The sequence below is a fragment of the Haliaeetus leucocephalus genome, unplaced genomic scaffold (assembly GCF_000737465.1).
Source record: "Haliaeetus leucocephalus isolate CR32 unplaced genomic scaffold, Haliaeetus_leucocephalus-4.0 Scaffold0, whole genome shotgun sequence".
Classification (NCBI taxonomy): domain Eukaryota; kingdom Metazoa; phylum Chordata; class Aves; order Accipitriformes; family Accipitridae; genus Haliaeetus; species Haliaeetus leucocephalus.
The window spans coordinates 18,804,816-18,825,466 of record NW_010972436.1 but is presented as its reverse complement, the minus strand read 5'-3'; the positions used below and the strand labels follow the sequence as shown (position 1 = coordinate 18,825,466).

General features: G+C 42.3%; 1 protein-coding gene across 2 annotated transcripts in view; it reads right to left on the bottom strand.

Moving 5' to 3' along the window:
• Positions 1-20,651, bottom strand: part of DIP2C (DIP2 disco-interacting protein 2 homolog C (Drosophila)) — a 154,847-nt gene that overhangs the window by 95,720 nt on the left and 38,476 nt on the right. For both annotated transcript variants that reach the window (XM_010585631.1, XM_010585639.1), the window contains 4 exons: positions 20,194-20,313; positions 19,048-19,245; positions 8,856-8,947; positions 4,868-4,978 (listed from right to left, as the gene is read on the bottom strand). In XM_010585631.1, coding sequence (XP_010583933.1) covers positions 4,868-4,978; positions 8,856-8,947; positions 19,048-19,245; positions 20,194-20,313 — 521 coding nt within the window. The remainder of the gene's footprint in view (positions 1-4,867; positions 4,979-8,855; positions 8,948-19,047; positions 19,246-20,193; positions 20,314-20,651) is intronic.

Below are 20,651 nucleotides of genomic sequence, written 5' to 3'. Positions count from 1 at the left end.
CCACAGATACATCTCATCAGGTCCCATGGACTTGTGCACCTTCAGATTCCTTAGTCTCACACCTGATCTTCTCCTACAGTAGTGGTTCTTCATTCTCCCAGTCCCTGCCTTTGCCTTCTGTGACTTGGGCGGTGTGGCTGGAACACTTGCCGGTGAAGGCTGAAGCAAAAAAGTCACTGAGTACCTCAGCCTTCTCCATGTCCCGGGTAACCAGGTCTCCCGTTTCCTTCCAGAAAAGGTCCACATTTTCCCTAGTCTTCCTTTCATCACCGACGCACCTAAAAAAGCTTTTCTTGTTGCCCTTGATGTCCCTGGCCACATTTAATTATATTAGGGCCTTAGCTTTCCTAACCTGATCCCTGGCTGCTCAGACAATTTCTCTGTATTCCTCCCAGGCTTCCTGTCCTTGCTTCCACCCTTTGTAGGCTTCTTTTTTGTGTTTGAGTTTGTCCACGAGCTCCTTGTTCATCCATGCAGGTCTCCTGGTTGTTTTGCCTGACTTCCTCTTTGTTGAGATGCATCACTCCTGAGCTTGGAGGAGGTGATCCTTGAATATTAACCAGCTTTCTTGGGCCCCTCTTCCCTCCAGGGCTTTATCCCATGGTACTCTACCAAGCAGATCCCTGAAGAGGCCAAAGTCTGCTCTCCTGAAGTCCAGGATAGTCAGCTTGCTGTGCATCCCCCTCGCTGCTCTAAGGATCTTGAACTCCATCATTTCATGGTCACTGCAGCCCAGGCTGCCCTTGAGCTTCACATTCCCCACCAGCCCCTCCCTGTTGATGAGAACAAGGTCCAGCATAGCACCTCTCCTCATTGGCTCTTCCATCACTTGGAGAAGGAAGTTATCATCAACACATTACAGGAACCTCCTGGATTGCTTAAGCCCCTCTGTGTTGTCCCTCCAACAGATATCGTGGAGGCTGAAGTCCCCCATGATGACCAGGGCTTGTGATGTGAGGCTGCTCCTATCTGTCTACAGAGGGCCTCATCCACTTGTTATTCCTGGTCAGGTGGCCTGTAGTAGACCCCCACTATAATGTCACCTGTCCCTGCCCTCCCTTAATCCTGACCCATAGGCTCTTGGTCAGCTTCTCATCCATCCCTTGAGCAGAGCTCCATGCACTCCAGCTGGTCATTGACATAGAGGGCAACAGCTCCTCCTCACCTCCCCTGCCTGCCCTTCCTAAAGAGCCTGTATCCTTCCATTCCAACACTCCAGTCATAGGAACCATCCCACTACATCTCTGTGATGGAAGTAAGATCATAGTCCTGCAGGTGTGAGCACATCTCCATTCTATGTGCATTTGCATAGAGGCAGTTAAGAGGGACCCCCGATGAAGCTGACTTACTGGCTGGAATTCCTTTGTGCTGCTCTTCAGGTGCTCTCCCGCTGACCTCTGATTCCTCTCCAGGCTCTGGGCATCTGCTGCTGGCACTGGCATCAAACTGGTAGGAGTGGGATAGATTGAGGTTCCCCTCCTCTGGCAACTTTAGTTTAAAGCCCTCTTTACCAGCTTGGCAAGCCTATGACCGAAGAAGCTCTTCCCCTTCTATCATGAATGGACCCCGTCAGCCCCCAGTAGACCAGGTTTCTCAAAGCAAGTCCCATGGTCTAACTAGCTGAACCCCCGGCTGTGGCACCAGTCCCATAACCATTTGTTGATTCGTCAGATTCGACTGGCCCTTTCAAACCCCTTCCCTTTGACCGGGAGGACTATGAAAAAACTACCTGCACTCCAGAGTCCCTTACCCTGCTCCCAGGGCTCTGTAATCCTTCTTGATACTCCTCAGACTGCTCCTGGCTGTATCACTGGTGCTCACATGAAATAACAGCAGTGGAGAATAGTCGGTGGACTGTACGAGGCTGGGTAGTCTCTCGGTGACATCCCTGATACGAGCCCCCGGTCAGCAGGACACCTCTCGAGAGAGTGCGTCAGGTCAGCAGACCGGTGCCTCCGCGCCTCTCAGAAGAGAGTCTCCTACTACTGTCACCCGTCGCCTTTTCTTAGTTGCGCTGGTTGTTATACAAGGAGCAGATCAGGCTGCCTCACTCAGCTCCAGCGTCTCTCCTGATGTGGCGGGTCTTTCCTCTTCAGTCTGCAGAGTGGTGAAGCCGTTCTGCAAGGGCACCTCAGCCTTTGGGGGAAGTCTCCTTCTCCCACAGGTCCTTGCCGTTGCAAGCTTCCATTCTGCTGCATTATTGGCCCCGTCCCTTCTGCGTGGCCATGGGCCGTGGGTCCACTGCAGACTGCGCTTGGAACCAGCTATCTAACTCCTTCTCAGCCTCCCCGATGCTACGCAGCCTTCTGACCGCCTCCTGCAGCTCAGCCACCTGCTGCAGGGGGTCCTGCGCCTGGGCAGCTCTGCTGCAGCATGTCCCTGCCCCAGGAGAAAGGTCTAGGTGCTTCCTGCAGCCTGAGGCCTGTGCTGCAGCCTCTCCCTTCAGCAGCTCCGTCTGGGTGGAGGCATCAGCCACCACTGGGGTCGGTGGTGCAGACCCCCCAGCCGGAGCTGCAGCCCTTGCTCTCAGACGAGTGCCCACCATTCTGCCTTGAGGGTCAGGTAGGATGAGTGCTCTTGACGTGCGCAGATGGTCACAGAATGGTGCCCCGTTGCCCAGTCGCTGGGTTATGTGTACTTTAAGTCTCTCCACTCGGCCAGTGGAATGCCGCTCCTTCGAAGAGGCGCCCTCCCCGCATGCCCTCCCATGCAAACTGACGCGCCAGGCCCTGTTTCCCGCCATGGCTGCCTCGCTCCTGTGGGCTGCCCTTTGTGCGAGTAGGGGGCGGCTGCCATTACTCCTAGCCCTGCCCACTCCTCGTCTGCCGCTATCCCTCCGGAGAGCTGCCGGCTCCTGGCGGGTCTCTGTGCTCCTCCGGGGTTTCCCCAGCTCAGGAAACCCCCCTGTATGCTGCGATCCCCTGCTCCGCTGCGGAACGTGCCTGCACAGGAGCTGATCACCTCAGCGAGTGACTTAAAACGTACATAGTCTGCTCGCCTTTTTTTGTTGATGGATTTATAATCTGTGTTTTATATTGCCTCAAACTATCTGCACTCACATATGAAAGCATGATGACAGCCGGACACAAATGCGCTATGTTTCTACTAAAATCATTATCCTCATTCTATAGCCATGTCCACCTCTCAGTGCTCTCAAATACAACATTTTACAAATAAAATAGCATAACCTTACTCCCCAAAGCAGGTAGACTAGTTGAGATCCCATCCTCTCTCCTTGCATGGCCTCTCTAGCTCAGCTGCACCTCTCCTCCAGTCTTAGCCAGTTAAGCTGGGGCACCTCCTGTCTCCTCTTTCCCTTGGTTCCCAGTGTCCTCCTCCTGCTCAGCTACTCTCATGTCCGCTCAGCTGGATCATGGCCTTTTGTTGTCTGATCCACTCACTCTCCCCACCCCTTCAGCAGTTCAGCAAACCGTCCTTTCCTCCAGCTACTACACCTCCTCTCCCTGCCAGCTTCTGGTGTCACCATGGCAAGGGCCCACCACAGATGTTGGCCAGGGCATGTGTGAACATAATGGAGAAATGATGAGATCTCGGAGATGAGGAAGGTTCAAACATGTTCTGTTAGGAAGGAATCTCCAGATATTTTTAGCTGTTAAATTGCTATGTGAGATGTGCAAACTGCAAAGCCTTTATGAGGGCTTAGAAACTTCTTTTCATGGCTTTTCATTTGAAAGGCAGGATACCTGTCCATGAAACAAAGATTTGAGCTTCTGCTCTGGGGTACTGTGACACCAGAGCATTTCAATTAAAAGCCCTTGACAATAGAAAAATTGAAAATGTGAGCAAAGCAATAGATTTCCCCAGCCCTTTCCCTGGAAACACCTCATGCCTTCAGTCAACATTTTCCAAAAGAACTTCATTTAAAAAAGAAATCTTGTAAGGATTAAAGAACACACTTTGTGTGGACAATTCCAGACCAAATAATAAAAGTAAGGCATTATTAGTGCAGGCTAATAAAAAAGGGATTATATAAGGGGATATTTGGGAGAACCTTACAACAGGACCATGGCGGCCAGCCATGGTAAAATTAAGGCGATATGACTAAAAGAACTTGTAATTAATAAATACATTTTGCTATATTTACAGCCTTCAAGGCATACATCCCTAGAAAAAAAGGCAAGTTCAGCAGCATCAGTGTAAGCTTCCCAGCTGTGGCTCACCTACATCACTGAGCCCCCTCCCCTCACTGTCCCCAGGCATTCTTTCTGGCTGGAACTGCTGCATCTGTCTACCAACACTTCCCTAGGAAACATGGTTGAATCTCTGAACCAACACTGGATGTGAAATGCTTTTGATTAGCAATGGTCAGTTTTCTCTATGAATGTATGTTCTGTGGCAAGAATTCCCAAACTTAATTTGTTCAAGTGCCACCCTTGGCAGAGATGACCGTGGTGACAGAAGCTTTGGATACATATGCACATATAGACAGAGCAGAAGGCATTTCCATAACTGCTTTGAAGTAGCATACACAGCACTAGTGGCATTATAATGTAGCTTGGGTTGCAGGGACAAGTGGAAAATCAGCAGTTGTCGCCAATGATTCTTTGTCAGTGGCCAACACCAGAATGCTTTGAGAGGCTACAAAGATAATCCACCTAGGACTGTTCTCTTGAAAAATTTTCCTCTCCTTTTCCAGACGGACCTGCATTTGCTGAAATTGCAAGCACATCTTCAGGTTTTCCATCACAGAAAAGAAGGAACTATATATAACTCACCACACAGCACTATGTATGCTCAAATTCAGAGCTAGTTAACCACAAAAATGTACTCAAAAGCTATGTTCAGTTGTCATTTGTTCTGACATAAATTTTAAAATGAAGTATAGAGAAGAAAATCAGTTCCCTACCTTTCTTGTAAGTGGCACTTCAATAGGGACGGGGACAACTTCCGCAAGCAGGCAGCCATAAAACGCTACCATGAAAGCAGCAGGATCATTGTTAGGGAATACAAGTGTTACCTGAAACAAAGAGACGTATGTTAAAAATGTTTTATCCCAGGTTTCAGATAACGATAATTGGAGTTTCCATGCTTCCTTTTGGAGAGAGATGATTACTGAAACATTCTATGATAACTATTCAAACCTAATGAAAGATGAATGAGGAATCAGAAGGAATTTATTCTAATAGGTATTCCTTTTGTGAACATTTTCACCTAGGATGTAGTTAAATATTTTCATGCTGTATTGTTTCCTACATTGACAATACCTTTCATCTGGTTCTCAATTTACTGATTGCTTTACAGACATAAAATAACCAAGTAAATGGAATTAATAGAATTTTACATTCTAATTTAATAATTTGCTTGAAGTTACAGAAAACAAAGTGGATCTGTGAGCAATTCAGATTAGCCAGACTTACGATGCAATTATGTCAATCATTAACACATTATGTTTTGTCTTGCTATGCTTTGCCTTACACAACAATTTTATTTTAGAATTGGACTGTTGTCCAAGTGTAGAAGTTTCTGTGTACTGTGTGAACACAAATAACTGATATCTAGAGAAGCAAACATCGCATCCAGAGCTGGCCATATAGCATGCCAACCTAGGCCTGGATTTGTTGAACTTCACAGCTTCAGGGCTCAGGCTACGGAATTATTTAGATAAAAGAATGCCAAGAAAAGATCATAGCAAATCACCTGTATGCTCACTAGGTGCCCTTCTTCCCCCAATGTGCTGAACTGTGCAGCTTACCTCTGTGGGCATTGCAGACAATGTCTGAGATCCTCCAGGGGCAAAGGGCAGGAAAGGTGAGAGTGCAGAGTCTCGCTGAGGATCCAGCAACTTAGTGAGTCCACAACTCTCCTTGCAAGGGCAGGGAATACCACTGCTCTCACTTACTGGTGAATGACCTTAGTGGCTAAATCCTGTCTACTTTTTTGTTTTGATTCTGTCAGATGGATGTTCTCAGCTCATGTCTTAAACAGCTGTAATGCAGCTGGTAACTATCCAGCATGGTCAACTATAGTGGCATGCAAAAGGCACAGCGAATTATTTCAAACTTAATTCCTTTGGGCTTGCACATGGGATCAGACTGTATTATTGCAGCATCTTAAAATTTGCCGAAACTAATTAATAACTCTTGAGTTTTGACTGCTTTGTCAGTGTTTTAGTCTCTCGAAGTAAAATCATCATGTTTTCATATACAGTCCAAGGTTCAGTAACTGGAGATTATAAGTGTTTCCAGTTTGGCTTCAAAGATAGTTGCCTTCCATAGGTTAACTTGATTTCTTCAAACTAGAAGAAATTCTAACCAACCTTGTCCAAGTAGGTCCAAAATATCTCTGTTTTTAAGCTGAAGACTGTAACTTCATAACTGTTTAGAGAAACTTCAGAGAAAATACATTGCTACTTTAACTGTATGCTTGCACATGAAACACTCCAACTGCTGGAGATGGCTGTGCAGAGCTTATTGTATGCATTTTATGTGCACATACCATAAACAGCCTCAGGGGAAATGGATAGAAAGGGATTTTGTTAGGTGCACTGAGGGTATGGTAGAGTTTGCTGAGCACAGCAAACATCTGAAAGATGTTGAAAGATCCCTAAAGATACTTTGAAGATTGATGGGTTTTGTGTTGGTCTCTGCTTACATAAAGGCAGAGAAGGTTTGGCTCGGAATCTTTGCAAAGGAGCTGACAGAGGTGAAAAAATCTTACTGAAGTCCAGTGGGAATGAGGCATTAACTTCCCCTCCAAAAAACATTAATCACTAACAGACCTGTACCAAATAAATAAATAATATGTGTAAGAGCAAAAAGGGGTAAGGCTGAAGGAAAACAAACCATACAGTGTATATTACCAGACAAGAATCTGGTTATCTAGTAGATATTTCAGAGGGCAAGCTTAATTTCCAGGCAGCTGTCTGGGGTGACACAAGGTTAAATTTCTGAAGTTACTATAGAAGGCAAATGCAGTTCGTCATGTACTATAATAATAACAGAAACAGGGAATGAAATGCAGGCACATTCATTTTTTTGGCTCAGACAAAGAACCTAAGAGGTGATGTAATGGTACTCATGAAAAATAGAGGTTGTATTGATAGAAGATGCTTTTAAAGGGAAAAAGGCCTTTCTGAATTTTAAATAATATTAACATAAGGAAACAATTACACTCTCATTTAGAAAAGACCAGAAATACATGCCTGTATTTCGTTTAGTATTTAAAAGCTACCTTTAACTGTTGTCACACAAAATACATTACTTAGAATAAAAAGCCGTCTTCAAAGAGGTCAGAAAGCTTTTATGTTATTACAACAGAGGCATAACAGCCAGAATAACAGCCTAGAACATCAGAAGTACAGTAACACCTCATCTTCAATGTGAAGTTGCTTCAAATGATCATGTTTCTGTTACACGGGGATGCTAAGGCAAGATGTTTTTACAACGCAAAGCATATGCTTTCAGCACTCAGCTATAAACATTTGTTTCACTGTAATCTAGGTGGACTTATTTTAGGAGAACTGCAATTTGTTCTCTATGTGTCCTGCACTAGCTAAACTTCCAGCTTTCAGCCTGAATTATCCACAAATCCCGTCTTAATGTTTGGAGATGCCAGTGACTGCTGCAGTAAATGAATACAAAGATGGGCAGTTAGCACACAATAGATAGGGAGAGATGCACATTGCCCATATGTGAACTTTATTCCTTTTGGAGCTTTCTGGGTGGATTGTTTTGATGTATACACTTGAACAACTTTTTTCTTCTGCTGTTGCTTAGAGACACACTTGTAAGTCAAGTAGAAGAGATTCTTCAGATCCTACTCCTGGCTGAATGCCATTGTAGGAAGCAATTTAGATTTAGTTAAATTCTTTATGATTTATTTCAAAAAGAAACATAAGAAGGACTGTCAGGTTTCATCTTTTTAATTTTTTTTCCCCTCTTTTTTCTTCTGGGAAGCATTATTCCATGCTCGCATTTTTGAAGCCCTAAGAAATGTGTAATGCAAACAGACATGTTTCTCACGTGTGGCACAAGAGGATCAAGTGAATCAACAGCTTGAGAATTGCTATCAGACCATGGGGAAGGAAGACTCTCACAACTCTAAGCACTAAGGCAGGACTAAAATTTGCATTTCTGACAAATTCGTTCTGGAATATCCATTCCATGGCTTGAAGCCAACATGGAATGGGACCTGTGGAAATTTCTATACACAGTCTGGCAGAGAAAAGGGGTAGCAGGCTTGGCCAGCCTTGACAGACGAAGGGGTAGGTTTGTAAGTACATCATTAGCAAAACCATAGGATGTTCTTGTCAACATTTAACAACTACAGTTACCTCTGTAACCCTTGCTCTCTGTGGACTTCATCTGCTCACCTAGATTCAGCCTCTAGCAGTAGCTGCATCAGAGTCAGGAACCAGGAATGGAAATATTCTCCATGTTACCAGTCAGTGTAATTTATTTATTTAACTGGCTGCCAAAATGTGCTTACTTTGCTTGTCTTTGTCCTCCACAATGCTCCTCTTGTTTCCACCACCTCAACAACTACAAAGTCATTAGTAAGTACGTTTCTTACCCGCGTGACACCTCCAGGCTCCACAAGCAAGCTTTTGCTAAACAGATATCTGTTCTATGTCCAAAAATCACTTTCCATGGGAATGTTTATTGTTGATGTTGCCACAACTTCAACTTACTATTCAGTGACTACTGGCTCAGCTTATTTATCATGCAATTCAAAATATCTGTCTGAATGATCAGTCTTTTTCTGAGTAAAAGGCAGATTTCACCCTCCCAACATTTCACTTCATTAATTTCCTCTAAGCACCACATATACTTCATTCTCTCTTTGTCAATGTGGGATGTGAATTATTAGTAATTAAAAATCATTGAGATACTCACCCTGTCTCCAGGTCGTACCATTGGTTCTTGTTTTGTGCCTAATTTATGTAGTATATTGTAAGCAACCTTCATACTTCTGGTCCAAAGTTTGCCTATTAACACAAAATTTGCGAAATTAATTTAAAAATTCTCTTTATGCTTTACAAGATTATTAAAGAGAAAGAATAACTGAGCAGTGAAAAAGAATAGTAGGAACATTTATATTAGTTTTCCAACTAAATATGACACCACTACTGGGACTAGCGGAAGTATTTAAATACTTATCAGAATCTTTCTTTGAACTTTTTTCAAGACAGCAGCATTTAAAAAAAAAAGTAAGAATAGTTTTCTTCATGGCAGAAATTTCTTACTTTGGAGAAAACTGGATCTTGACTCCAAAAGTTAACACTTAGAAGCGGCTGGAACATCATCAAGTCCAGATATCATCCTAACACCCTTAGCTGTAACAAGCTGGACAAGTCGCATTTCAGCCCAGACTGACCTCCGAAGGTGTTACTCGGGTTCCATGATGGCACTTCTCTCACCCCAAGACACCAAGGGAAAAAGGAACGGAGTCCCAAGAAGCAGAGAGAAAGAATAAAACCCCAACAAACAGAAAACACCCCACAGCCAAAGGGGCACACTGAAGCAGCAGGGACCCTCTGATCCTTAGCACATCCCTATGGCCATGTTTCATTTTTAATTCTGGGCCTTCTTCCATTTAATTGGGCTTTTTCTTCTCACCTGCTCCCATACCCTCCCTTCTCTCGGTTTCATTTCACTTGCCCCAGGTAGCCTTCCTTTTTACTCTCTCTTCTCCCTCGCTTCATCTCTCCAGCTCTGCACTTAGCTAATCCTTATCAAGACCTCACCCCAATATTCTTTAAAAAAAAAATTATCTGATCAAGACCTCGTTGGTCACGTTACATGCCTTTCATTAATCCTTCAAGTGACTGGCATCATCCAACTACACAAGCTCTTTCAGATGGCCTTTGTTTAGACACCTTGTTACTTCCATTTGAACAATACCAAGCGTAACAGCCCTTGTTCTTGGCTGGCCCCTAGGTACTGTCTTTAAGCAGTATTCAGTCTGACAGTAGCAAATTCATGCCCACCAATAACTTAAACCATAATAGGTTCTGACAACAGATTACCTATGGGGTTCAGCAGTTCAAGCTCCCAAACATGCAGTATTGCTATTTATAACTAAGCCAAGATGTTGTAATAAGTTCCTCCACATCCTGGTTATAAAATGCAATACTAATGAATTATTTTTAAGTGCAAATTTGATGTACATATAACATACAATGTGAAGGCCAGATTTTCTTTTTTTCCTCTTAAGGAAAACTGGAAGGGTCACTGCTGCTTGTTACTAAGAAAGTACTAAATGCAATTACTTCTTATGAAAATGGTAATATTGTATCATCAAACTATGTTTTGCAAAGTTTTTAATTTATTTAAAATTACTCCGGTATTCGCATGCTGAACTGCCTCGATGCTCAGAAATAAACATGACTCAATTCTGTTCCACTGGAAACTCAGCATGGATACAGGAGTACATCTGCAGGATTAACCCTCACAGCACTATGGCAGAACTACCTGCATTTGATGGAAAGTCTTTAAAAGCATCCCTGCTGCTACCATCAGCACTTGAACTTGACAAGTGAGTAGGATAAAAACAAGGATGCTTTAAGAAAGCAAATATTCTTTTTCTTAAAAGCTTCCAACATTAAAGTTTCAGTGGCAACGAACTTAAAAGAGCAATTAGTAATGATATAGAAAATTGGAGAATGGAAATCAAAAGCCTGGCAAAAGTTCTGAATTGCAAGAAAGAACCATCTTTACACAAAACACTTTCAAGCTTGAAATGAACATTGAATTTTTAATTCCTTTTCTGAGAGACATAAGGGGCTGCTGTGAAAAGTTCTGTATGAGCTATAGAGATTAAATCTGTTACAAGTCTTAAATTTGCATTTGTGACATATTCATACCAATTCTTCATCTATCAAATGTGCCATCTTACAGTATTTTCTTCAAAATCTAAGGGCTATTCAGATTAAAGTATTCAGATGCATTCTTTCAGAAGCACCCCAGTATGCAGTACAACCACCTCCACGTAAGTGATCTGAGTAAACACAGAAATTAAGTTCTCTCAAAGACTAAGAAAATTTAAAGGGGTACTTTCTAGTAAAGTTTTAAATAATTAAGTCCTTAAATACATTTTGTCATGATGCTCTTTTATTGCCAAAATTTCACTTCAGCTTCTGAACCATAGAGCATGTAAGGCTGCCTGCCGAATCCCTCACCTTTCTGTTTAAATGCACTTCGAACTGCACCAAAAAATGCCCACAATATTTTCTAACGGTCAGAAAAGACTTGAATTTTCTGTCACCACAGCCCTTTCCTGCTCTATTTACTGGTGCAGTACCAAACTATGTTAATTACCCGAACTAACTGCATGTATGTCTGGGTATGAAACTGTGGAAACCTGGAACAAAGCAGCCTGTCTGCATTCAGCTGGGAAGGAGCTGGAATATACGGTCTCTCCTGAGGCCCTTAAAAGCTCCATAACTTCACTCCAACCCTTGCGGGCTCTGCCTGCCCCCGGCTGCCGCTGCCTCTGCTCCAGCGCGGGCAGCAGCAGCCAGGGGCAGGCAGAGCCCGCAAGGCACCCTCGCAAGCAGGCCAGGCAAAGTCCATGCAGATCTTCAACTGGATCATGTTCAACAGGAAGCCCCTAATTTTTCTTCCCGGGTATATAGCTGCATTCCAAAAATAAATTAAAAAAAGGGCTACAAAGGGAGCAGTAATCCAGAAGCTGGAGCCAGGAACGTATGAATCACCAGGGCCAGATCCGTGGCTGCTGGATGGGGCACAAGCTTCTGACCAGAGGTGGACTGAAGCGTGCATTTACTTTGCCACCTTGACCGTTTGGCCCCCCCAACATCACTGAGAAACACAAAGGACTCGACAACTGCCGGATAAAAGCCCTCAGTATCGGAGGATGTTATAAAGAAGGAAATCTTTGAAGTATTTCCTTCCTTGGTTCTGCCTAGGTTGCAATTTAGTGTAATTCTTCCTTTGCGAACTCGAGAGATTAGACGTCTCTGGGAAAAAGCCGATCGCTGAAACCTCTCCCACAAATCCCGATGCTGCGACCTTGCCGCGACCTCCGTACGGTGCCACATCTGCGCAGTGGGAGAGGGAGGCCTTGGTGAGGAGGCCAGCTGTGCTTCATCCAAGGCTTTCGCTCCGAGACAGGGCTCAGCGCCGCCAGGCCGATCCCTGTGCGGGGTAAACCGTCTTCGCTACACAGGCTACAGCGGAAATCTGGATGTTTGGAGCTGCTGAGGATATGCCCCATTGTCCTCAGCGGGAGTGCAGTGAAGCACTGGTCCTCCTCAGATAAACACACTGCCATTAATCTCCTAACAAGTTGGCTCGAAGACAGGAGGGCAGGTGTCGGAAGCTCAAGCAACAGTTTCATCTAGTGAGTGGACCAGCCCGTGTTTCAGCTCCGTCCGTGCCAGAGCTCCTTTCTTCCAGCCGTGCCACTGCAGCAGAAAGCTCCCCTCGGCCCTGCCTGCAGTCTGGCAGAGCACACGCCACTGGGTGCAGGAACCTCGAGCAACACTGCTGCTTCCCCGCCATTTCCCCATGTAAAGACCAGAGCCCGTGAGCCCTCCTCTTCTTCACCTTCCTGCCCACATCCCTGCTGCCGCAGGTCCTTTCGAACAATCCTACCTGCCTCACCAGGGACACAGTTGTCCCTGCCGGGTTCCGATCTGCTCACCAGCCATACATGAGCAGCTACTTTCTTGCATTTTAAAATGAAGAATTGGTAAGTCATCTACAGAGATAAGTCATTAGCGAGAGATCTGAGTGTCCAGTGGTGTTTCAGGCACAAGGGTACCCACCAGAAGGGGCCTGGGCTCTGCAGACCCTGTGCCGTGTCTGCCAGCCACACACACATCGTGGGTAACCCGGGGCACTAGGTGTTTAAGTACCTGAATTACCCCTCAGTTTTCAAGTCACAAAACTACTTCCCAAACAAAGCAGACTGGCAGATGCCCACGGAAGAGTTTCCCAAGTTGATTTAGGAAAACGTGCAGCAACGTGCAGTTAACACGCACCTTGCTGCTACTACAAATTATAACCTTGCTCCTACCTCCCATCAAGCTGCTAACTGTGGTGCTGCTTTCCAAGATCTTGTATAACTCCACAGGATGGTAAGAAATTAAGCTTTTCTCTGCATCTGTCATTGCCTAACTTACTTATAATTGTTTAAGCATTTACTGAAATAAATCTTCTAAAGATGATCGTATCTTCCTCAGCCACTTCTGTCACTTGCCCAGAGTATTGCTGCCAGACTTGCACGCCCTAGCAGCATGTTTATTCAGCGAGGCCTTTAACACTCTTCACACACTTGCAAACTAAGTTGAATGTTCCCACTGCCCAGCAAGTATCAGCAAGTACTGCTGTGTCTCTGAATCTGAGCCATATCTGGCAGACATCATGTGTGCAGATATTCTTGGTAGGACAGGATGGAAAACAGCATCTTGCTTTCTGGCAGCTGTGACGAACACTGTTAACACCTGTGTGGGGCAAGTCCTTTTTCCTTTGCTGCTGGAATTTTGATTTAGTTGAATAGTAGCAACTCTACACCAGCAACCACATATTTTACATTTCACTTGTATTCAGTCTTGTTCATTTTAACTGTCTATTCAGAGGGCAGTATCTTTTACCAACTAATATTTAGCAAGCTGGAGTGAGTTAATAGTCAGTCCCATCTGGTTAAGCAACACATTAGGAGGGTAAAGGAAACCACCAGGTCTTAAAAACCACACAAAAAGTGATCAGTTAACAAAAATTAGATGCTTTCCACATGACACTGAAGTAAATCCCCTTCCTCTTCCTTCGCAAATCTGTAAAAGGACTGACTGTATGTTTGTGTTGAATGTAAAGAAGGTTATAAGAGAAAAGCTGCATCAGGGAGAAAACTCAGAGAGAAAACAAACCACGGTCAATTTCCTTATCATCTTCAGGATGCTTCTCAGAATGACACAGCACTAACTCAACAAAGCCAAACCAGTGGTTGCTTACCAATCTCCGTGCACAGCAACTGCGAGACTGCCAAAGTTTAACTGTAAATAATTTTGTCAAATATTCATTTTCTCAATATCACATATGGCATTTCTTAAATTAAATACAAACAAAATTATTTATTAAATCTGGTGTAAATGGCAAACTTCCTAATGCTACGCAGGTAAAGGGACACTTTTTCTGCTTTGCAAAATAATAGTCGCAGTTCTGCTGCTCTGTTAACCCTTTTTTAATAAACTCTTTAGATCCATCCTGAGCAGCAAATGAAACTGTTGTCTTTTGGGACAAAAAATTCAAAGAAAAAGAACAAAAATGTTCTGTTGCAGAGAATAAAAGACTCTAGACATACTCAGAATAGAGGTAACCTTGCTATTACAGTGCTTGATACTCCAGTCTTAATCATAGCTTGTAAGACAGATTTTTTAAAGTAATTTTCTGTCTTTTTATTAAAGAAATAAAGGTTTAAAGTCTTAAACAATCATGACATTGATATCTGTCTAGAGACTTGAACCATGACTATCCATGCCTCTGTAAGCACTGAGTTATTTCAGGGATAAGGACAGTCTGGTTATGTAGCTACTTCGTTAGAAGAGTCTCGATTCCCTCTCTCTCCTCCTGATAATTGTGAAATTCCTGGCCTACAAGATTCTCGCAGCAGGAGGACGCGGATGGCAGGGTCACACGCCAGCTGAAGCATGGCTTGGGGTTCTTTATTTTTGGTCTGTTGTTAAGTTTCAGCCATCTCAGGGTATCTCCAGTATAAGCTACATCACCCCTGCTAAGGCAGCATGACTTTGGACTCAAAATGTTTACAGTTGCCTTGAGTATTTTTTTTAATGGGCAATTCATTTGAAAAAAAAATGCCATTTTTCAGGTATTTCTTCTTCCACAGAATCCAAACAGATGAAAAAAAAAATACTTCTCTAGCCCCAGAGCTTTCTTTGCTCCTTTTGCTAGCCTTGCTGTCTCCAATAGGCCTCTGACGTGTGAAACAATACATCAGAGCCAACTGAAAATGGTTTTAAAAAATATCTGATTACAAAAAGTGTTAGATAAAGGAAATGAGATTCTTTGAATCAGATGTAGTTAACTGGTACTCGTTTTGTTGTTTTTAATAATGGTTACAATAAGAAAGCTCAAAATCTGCTCATTCCCAAAGTACTTTCAGCATTTTACTTTTTCCCCAGCTTTTCTGATTCTTCTTATAATAATAATTTTAAGTAAAAAAAGTAACTGTGATAGCTTAAGTACTATATACGTTTTAATTGTCCTTTATTGACATTTTTTCCTCTAAGAAATCACTAAACACTTCATTATTACTACCAACAATACCAAAACTGGATGCCTGACTACTCTGATTAAGTGTCTGAGCCAGAAATTCTCTTCCTCTTCCTCAAAGCACATGTTAGGTTTCTAGTCAGAGTTCAGACTTACATAAAACCCAATAAAGACACCTTTCCTTCCCATATCTCAGACATTTCAATTTATGCATATTCAGTGATTTGATTTATAAAGGGATTGTGAGTAACTTCACTAAGATGTTCTCCACTTAACCAAGTTCCCAGAGGAACAAAATATTTGAGAAATAAGTAATATTCATAGTGTTTCATTCACTAGAAAGAGTTTAAGAGTTTTGAGTACATTAAATAAAGATTACAACTGGGGCACTGAGGAGAACTTCAAGAACTGAGGCAAGCCACTTCAAAAACTTGCTTTAATAAAAGATCAAGTGTTCAAGAAGTGCAGTTATTCATTTCTTCCACCTACAGTAAGCTGGGACACATGGAAGAAAACAGTCCCAACATGCTATGAAGACAAAAAGCTCAAAACACACGCTGGAAAAGACACAGGAGATATAAGGCATTACAAATTAGCTGAATTCCTGCAGAGGAATGGGAAGGCAGTGATGATTTTAAGCAACAGCTGAAAGAATAACTTCTTTAAACTAGTTCCCCTTACGGCACAACAGCACATCACAATCTAGAGCATTCACCACTTAAATCCACACTAACTGTATCATATCCACATCAGCCACTGTTAGGTAGGGAAATTCATTCCAGTAAATCACATAAGGTGGTCTTATCATGCTAATCTACTGCTGTCTGCCATGGCATATCATAGCTTGGCTATCGGTCTGACCACTCTCAGATGTCACTGGACAGGACAGCAAAAGAGTTGTGAGGAAGGCTTTGGACAAGAATTTTGTGGACTCTCAGAGAGCTCCTTTTCAGCATGCAAGGCCACCAAGGGCAAGTATGAAAGCATGCTGGATAGATGCAACAGGCCAACACTGCATTTTTCAGTGCCAGAGAGAGCTTGCTGTAAGAATCAAGACTAAGGTGACAGATGGGGTAAGATTTCACCGTGTAGATGCAGCAAAAGGTCTGCATTTGAAAAGATTTGCTCCCAAAATAACCTGCGAGGTTTGGACACAGAACAGCTGTACAAAACTAAAGAAATGTCCAGGTCATGTATGATAATCCAGTTACAGCCCGAGTGATGGGCAGGATGGCAATATTGTCTACAATGATCCAGAAAGGAGGAGGTGAATATGCTTGGTGTTAAGGGAATAAGTGCTTTTACTTAGATGGGCTATGACCTATCTGACAGCTACAGAGACACCCCTGGAATCCAATTTGGAAAGACGGAAAGAAGTCTGGAATAAGCTGGCAAACCTGTGATTCATCCATGCAGAGACAAGAAACTGGAGAAGATGCTGTGTATGAAAAAAGTAGGGATCAAAAGGCATCATGTAGGAGCCTCCTCTTAACTGGAAATTTGGGAGGATGAATGAAGAGGATTTCCATGAAGACACAAGAGGCTATGAGAAGTCACTAAAGCAGAAACAGTAAACAGACATAAAATATTCGAGAAGAGGTGCACAGTGACCATGTTGGTAACATGTCAAAGATTGAATCTCTAGAAACATAGAATTATTCTTAAAAATCTTGAATATTTGTCAAAGTAGTGAACATATGAAATCCTGGTAATGGTGTTTCCTTAAATTGGCAAAGAACCTGAGAATAACGGTGAGGTACGAACTCAGAGGCTACTGAAAGTCCTCAGTGTTGGTATTTTAAAGTTTTAGTCATCTGATCATCACACGCACACAAGGAAATGAAATGCCACATTAATACCATGTGGTAGGACTGTGGGTTAAGCTCATCTTTCAGAAGTTTATTACAAGCAGGGCCAGTGGAACTATGCACAGGGATAAAAATTCATGAATAAGAGTGTCTTTACTGAGTTGAAGGCTTAATGCTTATTAATGTTCAACTTTAAAAAATGCCATGCCCACAACTGCTAGAAAATATTACGGACACGAAAGGTGGAATAGTTACAGCAAAGTCATTCATAAAGTCACCAATGAAATGGCAGGTGGCTGTAATATTAATGATATTTCAAAAGCAGTTGTCATTTAAGTAAAGAAAACTGCTGCGGCACAGTGAATGGACATTTCCCATGAAAAAAAAATGTCAGCTTGAAATCTAGCTAGCAGAGAATTCACTAAATCTCCTATGAAATGTTGCAGTTTGTAATTTCTTTTCTCTATAAAAAGAAGGAAAAAAACAGAAAAAGAAAGAACTTACTTTTTCCGACCTCAAGAAACTACTGAAAGGCAACAGCAAAAATCATATCCTAGAGTGCTGCAATATGAAAGTAATGAAAACATGAATTTTAGCCCCATTTTTCTCAGGATTTGGACAATTTAGAAGAGGGGTTTGGAAAGAGTTAGTTTAGGACAGAGAAGCAGGCTAGGTGGCTCTGTGAGCCACGTGGATGAGTTCCTCAGGTTGAATTGCTCAGCCTGCAGCCCTTCAGGCAAAGCAGGACATATGCTCAGACTCTCTGGACAGAGTCCCATGTTCAGAAAAATGGTCTGATTCTCACTAACATCTTAATCTCCTTTCCTGTCCAATTTATTTAGGGCATTCAGTAGATGATATGAATTGCTCTTCTGCAAACATGTAATTGCAAACTTTAAAGTTCTTCTCTAGTTCCAAGTAAATGTCCTTAAGGAAGAAAAACATTGATCGATGGTGAATCATATGTTTGCGCCCTAATTTAACTTCTAAACTCTAAGGTACCTGAAGGGAAAATGTTTCATGCATGACCTTCAGTTGCAAAGGTTCTCTTATGCTTTAAAAGCCTTTAACTATATTTGCAATGCCAAACTTGCAGCAGACATTTTTTTGGCCAGGGACTATCGCTCATTCAGACTCCTGAATGGAAAGGAGCATTCAGCACTGAACAAAACAGACAGACCTCTGTATCACAGCATGTAAAAACATTCTCTGCACAGAACTCTAGGTCCCTGAGAAGGTAGAAATAAAAAAAGCAAAATCATTTTTTATATCCCTATCAAAAGCATACAGAAATGGTCCAACCTGCTTTCATAAGTTTGACGGTTATTCATAATAATTCCTTTGAACATCTCCCAAATGTCCCCTGAACATCTCAAAATTAGAAGGTATATGGGAGTTATTTGCCAGAGATATCCTTATGTTTATTTTTATTTGGCCTTTCTTGGATGCAATAGATTGTCAGGCAGTACACATTGAACTATATCAACATACCAAAGATCACACTGAAATATATCCTGGCAAATCTATTTCAAGGCAGTACATTTGCTAGCTGCACAGCTACATATCAGGAGGAATAATTCAAATCACACTTACTACAATGTCAGTAGAACATGGAAAAAAATCCTATTTTAACTTCTTCGGGAAGCTGGTGAATTTTGTATACCAGGTTCTGCTTTTGCAGAACAAAGCCTGGGGAATAACGAAGGGCAATGGATTTATATGTTAATCTTCAGGAAAAATCTGCCCTAGGATGTATTTCTATTTAAAAGGTGGTTTTAATTTATAATCTGTGATTCCATGGGTGTTATCTACTCAGCTCTTTTCCTCTTTGTGAAATAAATCATACTAGAATATCTCAGCAATTCATACTCAGACACCAACAGTTTCAGAATTGTCTTACCCTACTCAGAAATGGAACAGATGCATCATTAGAGGGCTTTTTTCACTGTATATTTATGCATTTACTATACACACAGATACTGTATACAATATATAAAAGCACAAGGAGTTTGGAGAGCGCTCACCGTAAGTGAGAATATACAGTGGTTTTCCATTAGTATCCATAGTGGTTAGGCAAGGAGCTTTCGGTGAGATGGTCCCCCATCGCTGCAAAGCTGCTTCCAGAGAAGGCGGCCAATTTGTAACCACACCTAATTGTTCCCCACGCATAGCCAACATCTGAGCTCCTTCTGGCTTTGGCTGGTTTGGATCTGGCTGTTGGACTTATGATTATGAAAAGATATACAGTTACCATGTAAATTCTATACCTTGTGTATACCTGTGTAACCAAGAGAATAAACTACCTTTGCAAAATATCCTGAAAATAATAACATGTTAGAAGGTATTGAGAAGCAACAGAGAAATATAACAGAACAATTAACTTTTAACTTTAACAGAGATGAAGCAACTGAAACATCTCAGGAATGCACGTGCTTATCCTTACACTAGCTCTACAAGCAGGGAAAGAAACTGCTGAGGCAGCATGCATATATTCATCTTCGAAATAATCAACCTTTCTTTATTCCTAAAGAGGGATAGAGAATACTTTTTCCTGGCAAAAATGCAGTAATGAGATGAACTGCAGAACTACTGAAAAAATGTACCTTAACAAGTCATCAGTAACAGACTGATGTAAGTCATGTTCTGTTACAGTGCTTTCTTATAAACTACTATGAAGACTATTTAAATCTCCACATGCTGGCAAATCTTAATTCTCAAAGCACTGGCCTCCTTAAAAAAAATTTCCATTTATTGACTTCATCCTTGTTTCTATCTTACATTTAGTTCATTTTTTTTGATGCTTCTCTGTTACACAAAGGATGTGTAAAACACTTAACATGCTCTCTCACTGACAGTTTTTCTCATATTGGTGTTCAAAAGCTATGGCTGTAACCCACAGCTGAATGTTCTCAAAGCAATGCTTCCCTCCACTCCCTTCTGTCATTTCTTTGCAAGCAGACCCAGGAGCTGAGCAAACAAGAGGGACTTTTGACTCTACAGCACTATGTCCAAGCTCACTACAAACAAATTCCACTGAATACCGATGCTTTTTGGTACTTGCCAGTACAGGGAGGGCTTACTTAGCTTTCTAGAAAGTCAATGTGTGAGACAAACATTTTACAAAGTTTTAATAAGAGATCCCCAAATCTTTTGAAAAACAGTCATTTTACCTTCTAACAATTCCTCAAAGTCATCTACAAAGAACTCTCGTAATGGTGGTCGTTTGGGCCGTTTTAGTGTATTGACCAGCTGCTGAATCTTTGCTGACACTCTGCTGCTCACTGGTACTCCTGCAGGACAGGGATCAATGGAGACATCAGTTGACCGCTATGCTGAACACCACCAGATGTTAAGTGGGGTAAGAAAAAGTCTAGGACTGCAAGGCCACCACAACTATAGTTTCATGCCATACCATGACTTAAGTATTCAACATTAAGACATTAAGATCATTTCAGCAAAAAGGAACAATGATGCCTGGTTTAAATAAAAACAACACAATGTCAGAGTGAGCTTGCAAAATTAGAGGGGAAACAGCAAATAGCCTGAGGGAGAGAAGCACAGTGAAAAAACCCTCCCTACAGCAAATGTCAGTAGCCTTAGAGAACTCTTCTAGATGGCATTGGCAATG